Genomic DNA, 16,416 nt, shown 5'->3' on the forward strand with positions numbered 1-16,416 from the left:
GTGAGATATAGGAGTCATTTTATCTTAGTTGATTTACCTGTTCTAAGGCAGGATTAGCTGTACTTGTATTGTGTCTGACAAGTGTTCATTCAAATGCTTCTTTAAGTGCTCTGAGGTAGTGAAGAATCCAATCTTCCAGCACAATCCACTGCAGCATATTGCTTTCTCATTCTTAACTCCTAACACAGGAAGGACCTGCCTGATTTTAACATTATTCTTCCTGCAGGATCACTCCACGGTCTGGGTTTGCAAAGAGATTTGAGATGTTTCCTTGAAAAGTCCTTTATAAGTGTAAAATATGAACAACTTTGGGGCATGCTTGCATCATTAATTCACCATGACTTGCTTCTGTTAAGGGCTTTTATGAAGGAAGTATGTTATATCCTTAATGGCAATAAATCAAGAAAAATAATCTGATTGATAAAGAAAAATGTTCCTAGCATAAAAACGACCTCCCTCTGCAATATGAAAGCAAAGTTAAAGGAAGATTTATTGGTTGTTGTGCAGGTCTGACTTGGAATTGCAGTTTAAGTGCTATCACCATGAAGACAGACAAATGAACACAAACTGGCCAGCTTCAGTGCAGGTCAGCGTTAATGCAACCCCACTTACCATCGAGCGTGGTGACAACAAGACATCTCATAAACCTCTGCACCTAAAGCACGTCTGCCAGCCCGGGAGGAACACCATTCAGATTACAGTCACAGCGTGTTGTTGCGTAAGTATGCCGAGCTCACGGCTGCAGCTGCTGATGCTGAGTTTGCTTTTGACGACAGTTTGCAAATGTTGCCTTAGCTGAAAGTGCCTTACTCTCGGTTTTTTCCATGCTTTTTGCTGGTAAGGTTTTTACTTAATGGTGTTGACACAGTCAGAGTGCTAATATGGAAATTTTTGCTGCTTAATTGTTGCACAATGTAGTGGTGTCCTTTCAATGTCTCTGACAAGGTTCATGGTCTGGGGGAGGAAGGGAGTGTGATCTCCTACCATCTCATGTGTGCCTGTGTAACAAGGTGGCTGAAGTCTATTGATGCAGAAGTAGATTACTAGGAGGAAGAACTGTTAATGGTACTAATTTCATTTACACAGGGTGTTAAATGGTCTTTGGTTTGTCATGAAAACATCAGCATCATAATCATTGGAGCTGGTGATGATTTTTCAAATACATTTTCAGATGAAAAACTCATATTCAGTGATCCAATCTAGACCGTTCAGCTTTCCCCTTTCTCCTTTTCCATGGGTTAGATACTCTTGGGGATGCATACTGTATTTTTAATGCAGACTGTTCTGCAAATCCAGTCTGAGCTTCTGACTGTTCTCTTGTCACTGACAATAAAGCAAGCTGCTAGCTCTCACAAGGTCACAGTGTGAGGCGCTTTGACAAGAAGCCATCCACCCATTTTGCTTTACTTCACATGGATGTTTCTCTGCATAATGTCATTTATCTGGTGGCTAAGAGCAGGGGGCAGCATCCAGTGAATCCACAACGAGCTCTGTGTTGGGTAAGAAGATTCAGCTGATTCCAGGCACATCAGTTGCAAATTGTTTTCGCAACTTCCAGCATAGTCTGAGGGCAGGCAGGTAGGCTAGACTGTGTCAGACAGTCCAGTGTTGTAAAAATAAACCCTGATGTCAGAGATTAATATGTCAGCCATATGTATGCTGAATATTAAGGAGGGAGGAAATGCAGAAAATCCTTGATTTTTTAAAGCCCTTTGTGTACATTAAGTGTGGAGCAACTGCACAGTGTGCAGAATATCCATAAGGGAGCATGTGTGCTCAGCAGAGCAGAACCAGCTTTTATGTTTAGGCCTCAGGCTCTCACAGAAACCAAGTGTCCAAGGGAAGAGTGCAGCTCTGTTCAGGAGTGTATTTAACATGTGTGTTTGGTTCTCTTCCTAACAAAATGTGTTTTCTTGCAGTCACACTTGTTCGTGTTGCAGTTGGTGCACCGGCCATCGGTTCGCTCTGTACTCCAAGGTCTGCTAAAGAAACGCCTCCTCCCAGCAGAACATTGTATCACTAAGAGTGAGTTTGCATTTTGTGTGGGTGATGACTTTTCAGAATGCCTATGTTCAGCTGTGATAAGCTATCTGTACACCAGCTTTGCTTGTTTAATGATAACCTTAAGCTGTACTTAAAGGAATTTCCAGAACATGGTGTGGGTAGATGAATCCTTTGTATTCTCAAATGTTAAGGGCTGTTTGGGTGGAGGTAACAAAGTTCCAAGGACACAAGCTTAGTTCCTAAAGAGGACTCTCCTGTTCCAGGAGAATCTCTCTTGCTTTTCCCCCATATTTGTTTCTGACTCACCTAAAAGAAAGATTTATTCTTTATTTATCTAGGGCTGCTTTCAGAGCTTGTATGACACTTAATTTGGTTAAGGATATAGCTGATAGGCATGTGAGATGGTTTGGCTGTTCAGGAGAATGTTCTAAATTACAAAGAAGACACCTATGTGGGTATATGGTTCATTCAATTGCCCCTTAAATGTTGAAGTGTTGGTCTTTCAGATTTCAACTTTAGAATTTACAGTATACTTGTGCTTTCCCACATCTGTACACACCTTCTTTCTAAACAGTTAAGAGGAACTTCAGCAGCGTAGCAGCTTCCTCTGGCAATGCAACACTAAATGGGGAAGATGGAGTAGAGCAGACTGCTATCAAAGTGTCTCTGAAGTGTCCGATCACATTCCGGCGGATTCAGCTCCCAGCGAGGGGTCACGACTGCAAGCATGTACAAGTGAGTAGATGCAGTGCCTGGCAGGGTTCCCTCAGTTGGGTGTTGTTACACTACCTTCAGCTTGGTTATCTATCCTATGAGAGTACCTAATGAAATGGCATTTATGTCTGTCAGCGTAAATAATTAACTGGATATATGTTCAATGTAGAGGGGAAAAGTAAGCTGTTTGCTTTAGTTTTCAGTGCTAGTATGCTTTTTTTCATGTCAGTTTTACTTTTGTCTAACTGATTCATTTAATACAGAATTTTCCCTTTGTTTCCTTTGGTTTGGTTTGGTTTTTTCCTTTTTTGTTTCTTTCGGATACCTAGTGCTTTGATCTGGAATCTTACTTGCAACTGAACTGTGAAAGAGGAACTTGGCGGTGTCCAGTATGCAAGTAAGTGCAACCATACTGCATAAAATGCAATTGTACACAATTTGACCAAAATCAGATGGTATTTAAGATCATGAAGGGGAGAAGAAGGAAGTGCTAGGAAATAAGATTTATATATCACATATACTTAAGTGCATACAGTCCAGTGAGAATTCTTACAATATTTTACCACCCTGGATTGTTAGAAATTTAAAAACATATAATGAGATATTTTCTCACAAGCTTTCATTACAGATTGTCAATGGGTTGTGTAGGGTTCAAAAGAGACTCAAATATCTACAATCCAGAATAAGGCTAATTTTAAAAAAAGTAAAAAATTTCCAAGGAGCAATAATTGGAGGTGTTGCTTAAGGGAGAAGAGTGATGGTTACCTTGACATAATTCCAAGCTTGTGTTTTGACTAGAGAGCTAGTATACTGCAGAAAAAAAATGGAAGAAAAACTTGGAAGTGGTTACAGGCTGTCCATCCATATGTTGAACAGGGCAGAAAAGCCAGCAGAACATCTGCAGGCCATTCAGTGTCTGTAACCTGCTGTGCTCAGTGCACAGGGTTGGGAGTGTGTTCCAGGCTCAGCTGAGGAGCCAGGGCTCTTCAGCTCCAGCAGCTGGAGCTGTGACAGCTGTACTTGGTCTCCACAAGTCTCCAGTTGGGTCCCTGCTCTGCCAGCCAGTGTTAGGTGCAAACAGCAGTGGGGATTGCCCATTCTGGCTGTTCTGTGGATGTGGCAGGCTGGAGACAAGCTTGTTTTGATGACTGTCCGTGGCTGATCCATGTCCTAACACGCAAGTGCTTTCTCCAAACTGTCCAAATCTTTTATTTCTTCTAAATTTGGCTTAAAATATCACAAGAATTTGGTATCTTGCTTTCTTAATTCATGTATTCATACATCCAGGCTAAATTTGTGTCCTGTTTCTCTGAACACAAGCACCTGCATTCAGATCTAAGTGCCTACATAGCTAAATCATTTCAGGTTTTGTTTTGTTCTGTTCCCATCTGTGCTGATCTTAAGTAAAATAGCTGTAATACATAGTTGCTTTGAAGCCATAGTACTGTGGAGCTAAAAAAAAGAGAAGGATCTAATTAAAAAAAATAGTGCTAACTGATGTTCACAGGAGAGATCTGCTATGTTTGAAAATACTTTAGCTTTGCAATGTATTTCACTGACAAAAAATACTTAAAGAATGTGAACAGCTTGTGGACACACACAAGTAGATGCATCCTTATCTCATCTGATGTAAATATCCTGGTAATGTAGATGTAGAACTCAAACTGTCTGCCCCAAATCATTCTTTCCCTAGCACTATTCTAACTTGAATTTTGGGGGGTTTTTTCTTTCCTTTCTAGTAAAACTGCTCTCTTGGAGGGCTTGGAGGTTGACCAGTATATGTGGGGTATTCTGAACGCTATACAAAAGTAAGTGATCTCACTCCTGATATCCAAGACTATGAAACTAGGAGATATGTTAATGAATACTGAGACAGTCACACCAAAATAGATTTTGGTGATTGAACCTGAATATTCTATTGCATGGCTCCTTGGTGGAGCAGCTGATAGAGTGAATCCTTTTCCATCTGCTTCATAGATCTTGTTTGGGTTCTCTCTTAATGGCAGCCTCACCAATGAAGCAGAGGGAAGAGCCAGTGTGGAAGATTCAATGCTTTCTTGTATTTACAAGCAGTCCCTCTGATTCACGGGTGGCAAACCACATCTATATGTTTGGATTTCATTGTGTAGATAAACACAGAAATGTGCTCTCATGGTTGCCTTTTTTAAAATTTGCTTTCAGCATATGCTTGAGGAGTAAAAGATCTTAATATGGTATTATACCAGAGCATTTCAGAACTTTGATTACCATGCAGATTCTTATGGAAACTTCAGCAGAATTGATTTTAAAAAATTCAACTGATATGCTAAATTTTTCACGTTATTTTACAGCTCCGAGTTTGAAGAAGTTACCATTGATCCAACTTGTAGTTGGAGGCCGGTCCCTATAAAGTCAGATATTCACATCAAAGATGACCCAGATGGCATTCCCTCAAAAAGGTTTAAGACCATGAGTCCAAGCCAGATGATCATGCCAAACGTCATGGAGATGATTGCAGCTTTGGGTCCTGGCCCATCACCTTACCCATCCCTACCCCCTCCTCCAGGAGGCAACAACTCCACCGAATATGGTAACCAAGGTTAGTTTTACAGCTTTGTGCACCCAGCTGCTCCCTCTAGAACTCAGCGATTCAGTCAGCCTTGTGATTCAGGTGTGTCGGTGCATCTTTCAGAGTGATGCATCAGGAAAACAAATCATATGGCTGCAATTCTGAAATTCTGCATAAGTCTTTTCAGTTTAGATTCATCTCTTCAATGGAAAATATATTTTAGTAATATGTTGTAGTATTTAGTTATTTTATTTAATATTGTAAGCATTTGGTGCTTGTCATACTCATAGTCATGCAGCCTTCCCTGAATCAACAAACATTGTATGTTACCTTCTATATTCATGGCCTGCCAAAATAGACATATTTCTGCATTTTTTATTGTGTGTTTTGCTTCTGTTCTACTCTCAAGTGAAAACACTTAGTACTCTGTAAGTAGAGAACCTGACCCATTAGCCCTGCCACTTGGGCCACTAGGTTAACTTGTGGCCAGGTGAGTGACATTTGGTAGGCCACCAGAAAAGGGATGACTTTTAAAGAGCTTCTAGCTGCTTTGCAAACACCTTTGCATTAGAAAATTACTTTTGAGTTCCTCTGCCCATGTGCTACCAGATTGAGGAACAGGGAACTAAATACATGCAACGGAGATAGGTTTTCAAATTACTGGTATGTTGTGAATAACTCAATTATAGTGACAATCCCGAAAACATGAAACCAGAGACTGCTTCTTTTGCAAGTAACATGATATGAGTCAGTTCAGCTCTGGGAAAAGACCAACTGTTCACACTGTCAGAATCCCCAAATTGATTACAAGGTGATACATGTGCTTTTTGCAGGCATTGAAGAAAAATATAGATGGCGTGCAAAATACAGTTAATTTGCTCCAGTGACTGCAAAACTGATGACAGATGATAAAACTTCTAAGGTTTTCAAACAGATGAATGATTACTATAACAAAGCCAAGAGCACTGAATCACAATTTTTTTGCTCGTTTAGTAGGAGTGAAGTGCAGTCAGAGTCTGAGAACAGAGCTCTCTACTCTTCACCATCTTTCCAGCTCACACTCAGGAGCAGACAGGGTAGTCACGTCAAGCGTGGGGTTTTAGGCTTTGTGTGAGCATTGCTGCCTGGATTGTTATTTTGCTGCCTTCCCCTATTGGTCCTGTAGCAGAGGTAGTCACTGCTCCTTGGAACCCTGACTCATCACTGGCTGGTGAAACCCACACTCTACTGCTTCCCCTGCAATAGGGGTATCAGTGCAGTGCTCCAGGTTATCCAATATGTCTGACTGGTCTCTCCCTCAGCACACAGCTCAACTCTTGCTGCAGAGAGGGGCCTGCTGCTGCATGGCTGTAACTCCCTGGGCATGCTGGCTTTATTCTCCATCAATATGTGCACTGAAACTTAGTGATTGCAATTACATAATGTCCTTTGATTAACAGTAGTTTATAGCAATGTGGTAGTATTTTTACTACTGTGGTTTATGTTTGTTTATTTGGGTTTGACAGGAAGCATACTGAAGTTTAATTTGCAAATATAACAGATATTCAGTAGTACAAGACCACATTCCAGCTGCCTGCTTATTAATTGTTCCTGATGCAAGGCAAGACCAGTTACATTCTGTGAGACTCTTCCAGTTTGCAGATTAACAAAATGAGAATTAGTAAGGCTCTGCAGTATTTACATGATAGATCAAAGTCCTGACGTCTTTGAGAAGTACTCTTACATGGCTAATGACTTCTATTCCTTCAAGATTAAACTTCTGCTTGTGAAGCTGTGCTAAAGAGCAAATGATGCAACTACTTCAGTTTGTCAAACTCCCTTCTTGAGTTGAATATGTAAAACCACTGTACTTCAACTGACAAACTGCAGGCTCTGTGTGCAAGCTCCAAAGCTATTCTGTTAATTCAGAGCTCAGTATCATTCAGTTCAGTTGCTTGTATGAAATAAGTGAGTGGTTTTAGTTCATTTTTTGCTGTTCTTAGCAAAAAAAAAGCCACTAGAGCTGATATCTGAGTTGGAAGTGTTAAGAGAGGAATCTTGACAAAAAATTTGGAGAGTAAAATCCTTGTATTGGGATACATGCTTGCTGTAGAATTCAGATGAAGATCATTGGGCTGAGGTGGGCTGGATCCACCAGGACAGTGGTCACACAGTAGTTGTCCTGCAGAGCAGCAGGGGACTCCAGTTCTGCTTCAATATGTCTGCATAAATCCAGTCAGTCAAGTGAATTTTATTAGGTTTTGTGGGAGCAAGGAGAATGACATCACAAACTCCAATTAGATATGAACACCTCTTCTATGCCTTTTATGAAGGGGTAAAATAGATGCTGTACTATAAACTGGTATTGTGGCATCTTCCAAATTCACTTCTGTCAATTAGTTTCATCAGAAACTGAAGCAATGCTGTAATCTTACTGAGTGTGTAGAAGCACAGACATAAATAACACAGTTGTCCTATAAATAATTTGGGACTTGGGCAGTCAGTCTCAGTTGCACTGAGATGATTCCAGATACAAATATCCCATAGAATTTAATATCCCATTTACTTCTCGGCACGGGCAAGTTTATGTGGTGACTTGGCAGTAGTTTTTCAAAATGTCAGCAGTTTTCAATTAGTTCCAACACATAAATGAATTATTGCAGCAGCCAGTGTTTGGAAGCAGAGTGCTCTGTCCCCACTTGCTCGGCAGTGGGAGCACAGTGTTGTCACGTTCAGTGTCTCAGCTTCCTGTGCTGTGCAGGGAGAGCATCACATCACACAGCTCCTGCAAGATACTTGGAGAGATCAATGTTGGGGAAAAAATCACATCTGTTTCTCTTTCAGGTAACAGTTACCAAGGTCATGGCAATTTTGACTTCCCGCACGGGAATCCTGGTGGCACATCTATGAATGACTTCATGCATGGGCCACAGCTGTCACATCCCCCAGACATGCCAAGCAGCATGGCAGCTCTCGACAAACCTCTCAGTCACCCCATGCAGGAATCTGTAAGTAATGGTGCTGGGCATGTAGATTCTCATTTGTGGGGTAAGGAGCTCTCATCCAGCCGATGGACTTGCCTTATTAACTGCTTTTACTTTTTGTGGATTCCTCTCTTGGGAAGTTCTTGAAATAGAGTGGTCCTGAGAAATGCCGGAAATGCCATTTTTGGCTTCTGGCCATTTTGAGTTTTTGGAGAAGCATTTCTGCACTTCTTGAATTGTCATTTAAGCTTGTTTATCTGAAAGAAAGAACCTGGCTCAGTGTGCTTGTATTAATCATTGTGCTTTGCTCTGACACATGAAAAAAAAAGAAATGTACTTCATTCTCTAGGCCAGCAGGACTGTGAATATCCATCTCCAAGAGACAGCTTGTTAAGGCAAGATATTTGATGACTTTAGAGCAGGGACAATATCTTCCCTGGCTTTTTCTCTGAGGGCAAAATTTGCATCAAAGCATTTTGAGGGAGAATTCTACTCAAGTAGCATGAAAGGCACCTTTAAACTTTTGGTAATAGGACAAGCCTGTAGATTTCAGGGAGAGACACTGCCACCACTGGTCTGAGAGTATTCATGTAAGAGACTGAAAAATAGAGGTTCCTTGGGTCTCAGATGGTGAGGTAAAACTGTGCATTGGAAAAGCAGCTTGCTCAGAGCACTGAGTTTTCTATACAGAACTTTATATATCTCCAGAAAATGCAGTGCTGCAGCAGCTAGGTGATAGAAAAGCTACCAGCAGCATTTAGCTCTTAGGCATGGCTAGTCATCTCTTTTAGCTCTGTGTGTGGGGTGTGTATACATCCTTTTATGTTCATTTAAGTTGCAGGGTAGGGGGTTTAAACTGTGCTGTTACTGCACAGGAAGGATGTTTAACTTGACAAGTCATATGTGCTGTGTCTTTAGTGAATCCTAGAAAGTACAATTTCAGAATGTAATGAGGAAATGTGGTAGCAGATGCTCAGCAAAAGCCTACTCAGTCAATGTCTCCTCTAGCTGGCAGTGGGTTTTCCAAGGAGGATGGTGAGAAACAGAATGGAGAAAGAGTTCTTAGTATAGTTTGGAGAGAGGCCAAGTACCAAGACTATCTGCAAAGGAAGAGTCCAGAGACTGTAATGACTTTACCACTTCACAGGCTAATAAAGGAGAGCAAGCGTGCTGTAAACATAGTTTTGCATTGGCAAATTCCAGATACACAGCTTAAAGAGTGGTCAGAATTCTCCGCATCAGAACCAGCAATGCAGTATTAGAATACAGTAGTGAGAGGAAATAATACCAGCCTGAACCACTCACAGCTGCTTTTCTTTGAATCAAAGTCACAGGGAATTACTCTTTGCTTCCCATTACCTGACACCTACCTCTTGACTTCATCAGTTAACAGCTATACCTTTGCTGTAGTAGTTGCCCTGGTGAAATTTCTGAAGTGGTAGGATATGAAGCAGTTGAATATAAAAGTGAAAAATTTGTAGCTTTCTGCAAATGGGACTGCTTACATATGATAGCAGAGGTGGAAGTTTCTCAAGGCTATGCATGTTCCAGAGCTGTGGGAGTGTATTTGGGCAAATGTCAATGGACTTTGGTTCTGTGGGCCATTCTGTAGCAAATCTAATACTTGCTTATGATAGCTGCCAATTAAAATAAACCTTTGCCTCCCTTCTCCCTCATCTATCATGATACTCATGCAGTACCACTTGGGAATAGGAAGCAGTGTTAAAGCAGATTCCACCTACATCATGCCAATGGCTGTTTTTCTGTAATGAGGATCAGTGTTCAGGTCTTTTAGCACAGGAGAGTTAGATTAACCTTTTCAGTGTGACTGTGCAGTCTTTAGTCCACATTTGAGGACTCATAGTGCTCCCACACGGCCTCCTCAGTGTTATCAAATCTCTGCTTGCCTCTTTCTCTGTTACACTCTTTCTTTTGTTCTTTTCTCTCTAAATGAACTGTTTGTGAGTAGCAGACAATCAAGAAAGGCACCTTTAAAATTACTGCTTTTAGAGAAATACATGCCTTTAACACATTCCTAAATTGTATACTGCATGTCTTTGGAGAGACACTCCATACAAAAACAACTATAAACCTGTGTGATTGAACCAAGGTTTTAAGATGTTGCCTGTGCTCTTCTCTGGTTTTCTGTCTTTCCTTTTTACACAATTAGTAGGTTTCAGTAGTTTGCACATACTATTCACTTTGGCCATTACATGTTTACAAGGTGAGGTGGGATTGGATGTTTAGTCCTTTTAGGCCTGAGGTCTGTCTTACTGGAGCTGAATGCCACTGAGGAAGTTTCTGGCATTCCTATTTTGAAGATTTATGTGGTGGCCCTTACATACTGCTAGGCAGAGAAAGTTGATCCCTCCAGACATACTCTGTAGGTCACTCCAAGAAATGCAAATATTTGCCCAGTGTAGGTAGGGCTGGGTAACCAAGGCTGAATCAATCAGAATATCCTTCCCTCAACACTGCTGTTCCACTCCTATGGAAGAAGATAAAAATCAGGACCTGAAACATGACCAGAAGTAATACCTCTTCCCCGGCAGAGTGTTGTGAGAGCTATGGAACAGATGCTACATTGCAACAGTGCAAGATTGCTACAGAGCAGCTGCCACAATTTCATCATGTTTGTTTTCCGAAATTGTAAACAAGTTAGACGAGAAGGAGAATTAAAGGAGAATTCAGTCAGCTCTAGTTTAGTGCTTCTTGTAGGCAGTGTAAGGAATGACTGAGCAATGGATAATCACACTAGAGATCCTTATGCACAGTGTGGTGATGTGAGCTGGTACCACTGTAAAAAGTCATCGCTCCTGTTTCTATTTTCACTTTCCTTCACTGTCACACCAGCAAAAGTGTTACTGCAGCCATGAAGTGATCTGGACCCAGGTACTGAGGTGATTGGAAACAAATTCAGTGGCAGGGTGGGGAAATTGAGTGCATGTCTACAAGATTTCACCTTGCAGACAAAGGGGCGGATGGGAAAAGTGGCCAAGAGTCAGAAGCACAGGCAGGACTTTTAGTAGTTCTGGTAGCTAACACAGTAAAAGAGTTGGTAAAACTGTGGCCCTACTAATGGAGAGAGATATAAACCATTGACTTAACCTGGTGATTTTTATTTTTCCCCACTAATGATTTTCTCCAGAGACAGAAGGATAACGCTGTGCAGCTGGCAGGTCCTGTTGCCCCACAGCTGTACATCTCAGCACTCCTAGAGGTCACTGTTGGGCTGTAGAGTTGTGTTGCTCTGTGCTATTAAGCTGAAGATGTAGTTGCCTGCTATAAGCTTTTATTTTATGTAATACTGTAAATGCTTTAAGAGTGCTGAAGTTTATGCCTCTAAAATCAACTCTGGAATTGCCTTGCTATGCAAGCAAAGGCAACTTTATTATTCATTTTTGCATTCATAGTGTGGGGTTAGTGCTTTCAAAATAAAGTTGTGGGAGTTGCAGGTGCAAGCTAAACATATCCAAAGTGTGTTGCTTACAGTGTGTTTGCGCCATAGCAAGCTTATCATTAGGTAGCTGAATGCAAATAGAGAATATTGCAGTCCCGAGCATTTTGCATTCTCACTGGGAGCCTGATGGAGTCAGTGGCCTCAGTCAGATGGATTTTGAACCTCTTCAAAGAACATGGTGGCCCTCAGTCTTACAATAAACAATTGCTCCCTATACAACAGTTGTCTAAGGACCCAAGTGACTGTCTTATCAACTAAAAATAAATCAATATGTATGTAAATCCTTGCCTGTATAAACGTAATGTAAAATTTCTAACCTGCTTACTTGTTTTGAAATTTGTCTGAGAACATATGAATGCCTCCCTTGGTTTAAATAATTATTGATATAAACATGTCAGTATGACCCTTGCTTTATGCATTCAGGGATAAATTTAAGAGACTATTCAATATAATCCTGTTTGGTTTTGGTTTTTAAAACTGATTTCCCACTCTAACAACACTGTCATAAATTGCTTTTTACTTTTTTTTACTGTACTAAGCTTTCTAATTTCCACACTTTCTGTAGCACAGGTCCTCAATGAGTGAGGAAGGAAACAGTACTATTAAGACAGACATCTACTTACACTTGGACTTTTGCAAAGTTTTCAGGCTGCAAAGTCGTTTAAAATGTGGTCTGTGGGCAGATTTTGTACAAACTCACCCCTAAGGTAACAACAATGTTGTAGAATGTTTTCCAAGTAGTCAAACGGTGATTGCAATGGTGAGATGTGCATCAGTACTTTTGACCAGTTACTTGAAACTCTCCTATGGCAAAGAGGGCCAGATGTCATGTTGCAGGTAGAATCCTTTCCACAAACCTTCATAATACCAAAGTACTGAAAAGGACCTCCATGCAGCTGAGTATGACTGTCCAATGGATCAGTATTCAAGTTTCAGTTTTCCTAAGAGTGGTGAAAAGTATTTTTTTTTAATATTTGTTTAATTTTTTAAATGGGAATATTTTAATTAACTTTTGTAATAGCCTCCCTTTTGCTTTCCAAAACTGAAGGCTGAGGTTAAGATAACTTGCAGTTTATGTAATATGAAAGGGTGAATACTGACATAGCATTTTGCTGGTTTCTTTTGGCTTGGCTGAATGAATTTCATGCTGTTGTTGTATGTATTTGTTCTTTTATTTCAGCTTCACTTTGTCCAATATGTAGCATTCCTCAAAAAATGTTTACATTTTTTGTTTCTCCATATACCCAATTAACATGAGATATCTGATTCTGAAGCATTTAGACACTTCTTTCTCATGGCACCGAGGTCAAGCCCCAGAGCACTCACTAGCATTAAATGTGACATATGCAGCAGAAGGAAGAATTGGACTTGTGCATTTTTATTGCTTCTCTGTCATGTGTGAAAGATTTTTCCCCCCATTCAGTAATAGGGTTAAGAAGATACATGTGGATTGGTAGTTTATTCCCCACAGAAAACATAAAAAACCACTAAGCTCTTGCTAGAGAGCTCATCCACAGCTTGAATACAAAGCAGAGTGTGATCGTTGGCTTAGTTGAAGCTAAGGCAGTGTACTTTGCAGTCAGCAGGTGTGCAGCCACCCACAGCAGCTCAGCTCATGGGGGGAATGCACTTCCTGAGGCACCTTGGTTCTGTCAGCCATCAGAACCCAGGAATATCAGTGAGGAGAACCTTCAGCCTTTATCAGGGGTGTTGCATTCTGAGAAGAAAAGGAGGGAAGGAGTGGGGAAGAGGCGGTGTTTGCAAGACGTTGGTAGTGATCTGATACAGGAATAGGCTGCGGTGTCGGGAAGTTACCAAGCAGGGGAGCTGAGCAGAAATTATGCATTTTCTCAGTTAATGAGTTATCTGGCATAGGGATCACTGTTCAACAAATTTTCCATTCATTCATAAAATTTTTTGGGGCAAAAGCATCTGCCTTGCTAATGCTGAGCAGCATCCATAAGCCTCCTTCCCTCCTCTTTGTGATGCATTGTTTTGCATCTTCACGCACAGTTTTCCACATTAAAAGGAAGGAAACTGACAGCACAAGTCCAGCGTGTTTTCCCCCCTGCAGACAACCTTGAAAAAGCTGAAACACTTCCTCAAGCATTGGGATATGGAGTTTTCTTTTCCGACAGCGCTTTTTTATTTGTGGTTTTTTTGTTTGTTGTTTGGTTTTGTTGGGGTTTTTTTGTTGTGTGTGTCATTTTTTAATTTATTTCATTTTATAACATGCAGTGACAGAGTCAGGCACCGCGAGCACTGTACCTTGTGGCCTCACTTTCTTTTCCTGCTTTTTTCCTCCTCCGCAGATCCCTCATCCCGGCAGCACTGATCAGTCCCATACTTCCATGCAGCAAGGTTTGCACGTCCCTCACCCCAGCAGCCAGTCAGGGCAGCCATTACATCACAGCGGGCCTCCTACCCAGCAGTCCCGGCAGCCACCCCCGGCCGCTTCTAGCAACCATCCACACAGTGACCTGACCTTTAATCCCTCCTCAGCCTTAGAGGGTCAGGCTGGTGGACAGGGAGCACCTGACATGCCGGAGCCCTCGCTGGATGTAAGTCTGTGTCATACTCTCATCTGCCTGCCATAGCGTGTGCTTCGCATCGCGGCGGGAGGGCGGGGAGGGCAGGGGACGGGGAGCTGCTTCCACAGCACATGCCATCCTTTCATGCTTTGGTACATGGGCACAGGTGCTGCAGCCAAGGTGACAGGGCACTCCTGGCCTGCTGGGAGAATGAATGGTTCTGGTTGGAGCAGCTGCGTGGTGTGTGTGAGCCGTAAGCGTCTTCCTAGCACCAAGGCAGGCATTTCTTCAGGCAGCAGCTCAGGCGCCAGGCTGGGATCCATGTCCTCCTTTCCCACCTCGGTGCTGGCTGGGCTGTGCTCTCCTAGACCCTGGAGCAGTCGCAGTGCCTGGATAAGAGCAGGGACACAGCTGTGTGTGGTTCTGACTGTGCCATTGCTGTGGTGTCATTGCTGTGGCATAGCTCTGTGGCATGTCCTGGCCAGCAGGAGGGGGATCTGTGTAGGCCCAGCCTGTGACACTGTCCCTGCTCCCTGCAGCCAAAACCAGTCTGTGCCCATCCATACCTGCCCCTGTGGATGGCTCAGCAGCACAAGTTCTTCCTCCCAGTACACCACACAGGGAAGGAAACAAGGAAAGCTTCAGCCTCCTTTGCCGCCATGGGAGGCAGCTCACGACTAAACATAGTTTTAAGGCCAAAAGTAGTCTTCCATCTCTTAACATCGCTTCAGTGGAGTTGGAAGTGAATTATCTGAGGTATATCTCTCTGGTTAGCCGTCTACCTCCCAAAATATAAATTCCTCAGCACTAGGATTGGATTTTCGTTTGAGTCATGCATTCCCGTATGTGTATCTTCTGTCTGTTCCAAAGTCTGCCTCTGCACAGTGAATTTTTTTAGAGACGTGTTCGCTTCTGTGCCTTGGATTTATATCTGTATTTACTGTTGCTGTATGCTTACATCTTCCCTGTCACACAGGAGCACTGGGCTGGCAGGTAGCCTCACGAAGGAGGGAAGGTGTTAGGGGACAGATAGAGGCTCCGGGATGATACAGGAACATTGTTCAGTGAGGCAACTTTTGCTGTTTCACACAACGTGGTTCTGTGCACATCCTTTGGGAACAGTAGTTCATGTGGCAGTTGGAGTTCTGAAACCCTGTATGAGCAATACTAAAAGGTGAAATAAGCAAGTCTTTTTTTTCTTCTAATATCTAAAAAACATATAGTATGCTGTTATGGGTCAGGTACCCATTCCTGGGTGAGAAGCAAAGTACAAAAATCTGCACACTTACCACGGTACTGTGGTTATCACTGATGGAGGATTCCGGGTTTCTTGATGGGAGGCAAGTGCTGTACAGTGTGGGAAATGAACTTACTGGAAATACCTGTGATCCTGATCAGATGGGTTATTTAAATGTGTGTGCTGTGGAATAAAGTCCCATGCAGCAAAGCAAACAGGGCACTGTACCATGGGCTACTTGGTCTGCTCCCTACTGACACAGTCACGGTCATTCTGCAGGAATTCAGTGTGATGCAGTCTGAGGTTTAACATGGGTTAAAGGATCTACCTCATCCAGATGCAGACACAGACAGGGGAGATCTGTACTGATACTTCAGACAGCAGAGGCTCAAGACTGAAATAAGTGGTTAGACCTCGCAATTTGCACTTGAGGAGCACAGGGTACAGCTCTCCAAACTGCCCTAAGTCTGGCCTGTTTCTGTAGCTTCTGTCCCCATCATCCCCTCACAGGCCCTGGCACTCCTCTGTCTTTTGCCCCTGCTCCAGCACAGCACTCTCAGCTCCCAGCACATTGTTCCTGAGGTCTCTGGTTTTCACACCAGTGGGGCAGGGGGCTGGCTGTGGCTGACACCTCTGTCTGCGGGAAGCTGAGGTCACCCTCACAACTCAGAAGAGTTCTACTTCACAGATACTGAGGATATTGTTTGAAACTTCCACTTTGCTTTAAAAAAAAATCTTTTAAAAAATCCCCTGTGTACAAGAGATGTATACTCAGAGATGAGGTGTTAAATTTTTAAGAATGAGTTGTAAAACTCTAGGACAAATCTGGTAATTTTTTTTCTCCACACTTGGTGAGGCTGCCATTTTCTTTCGGACTTCTGTCCTAGATATTCATAAAAAATTATGATAGGAGGTGAAGTATATTTAAAAGTCTTATATCTCCAGTACTACAACAATAG

General features: G+C 42.2%; 1 protein-coding gene across 14 annotated transcripts in view; it reads left to right on the forward strand.

Annotated features, from left to right (window-relative positions):
• Nucleotides 1-16,416, forward strand: part of ZMIZ1 (zinc finger MIZ-type containing 1) — a 350,182-nt gene that overhangs the window by 327,932 nt on the left and 5,834 nt on the right. For 13 of the 14 annotated variants that reach the window (XM_085064018.1, XM_085064021.1, XM_085064020.1 and 10 more), the window contains 8 exons: nt 508-718; nt 1,920-2,025; nt 2,579-2,739; nt 3,048-3,115; nt 4,458-4,526; nt 5,049-5,296; nt 8,090-8,253; nt 14,002-14,250. In XM_085064018.1, coding sequence (XP_084920144.1) covers nt 508-718; nt 1,920-2,025; nt 2,579-2,739; nt 3,048-3,115; nt 4,458-4,526; nt 5,049-5,296; nt 8,090-8,253; nt 14,002-14,250 — 1,276 coding nt within the window. The remainder of the gene's footprint in view (nt 1-507; nt 719-1,919; nt 2,026-2,578; nt 2,740-3,047; nt 3,116-4,457; nt 4,527-5,048; nt 5,297-8,089; nt 8,254-14,001; nt 14,251-16,416) is intronic. The other variant, XM_085064026.1, reaches the window with a different exon arrangement.

Source organism: Lichenostomus cassidix, chromosome 6, assembly GCF_008360975.1.
Source record: "Lichenostomus cassidix isolate B80296 chromosome 6, HeHo_3.0, whole genome shotgun sequence".
Taxonomy (NCBI): domain Eukaryota; kingdom Metazoa; phylum Chordata; class Aves; order Passeriformes; family Meliphagidae; genus Lichenostomus; species Lichenostomus cassidix.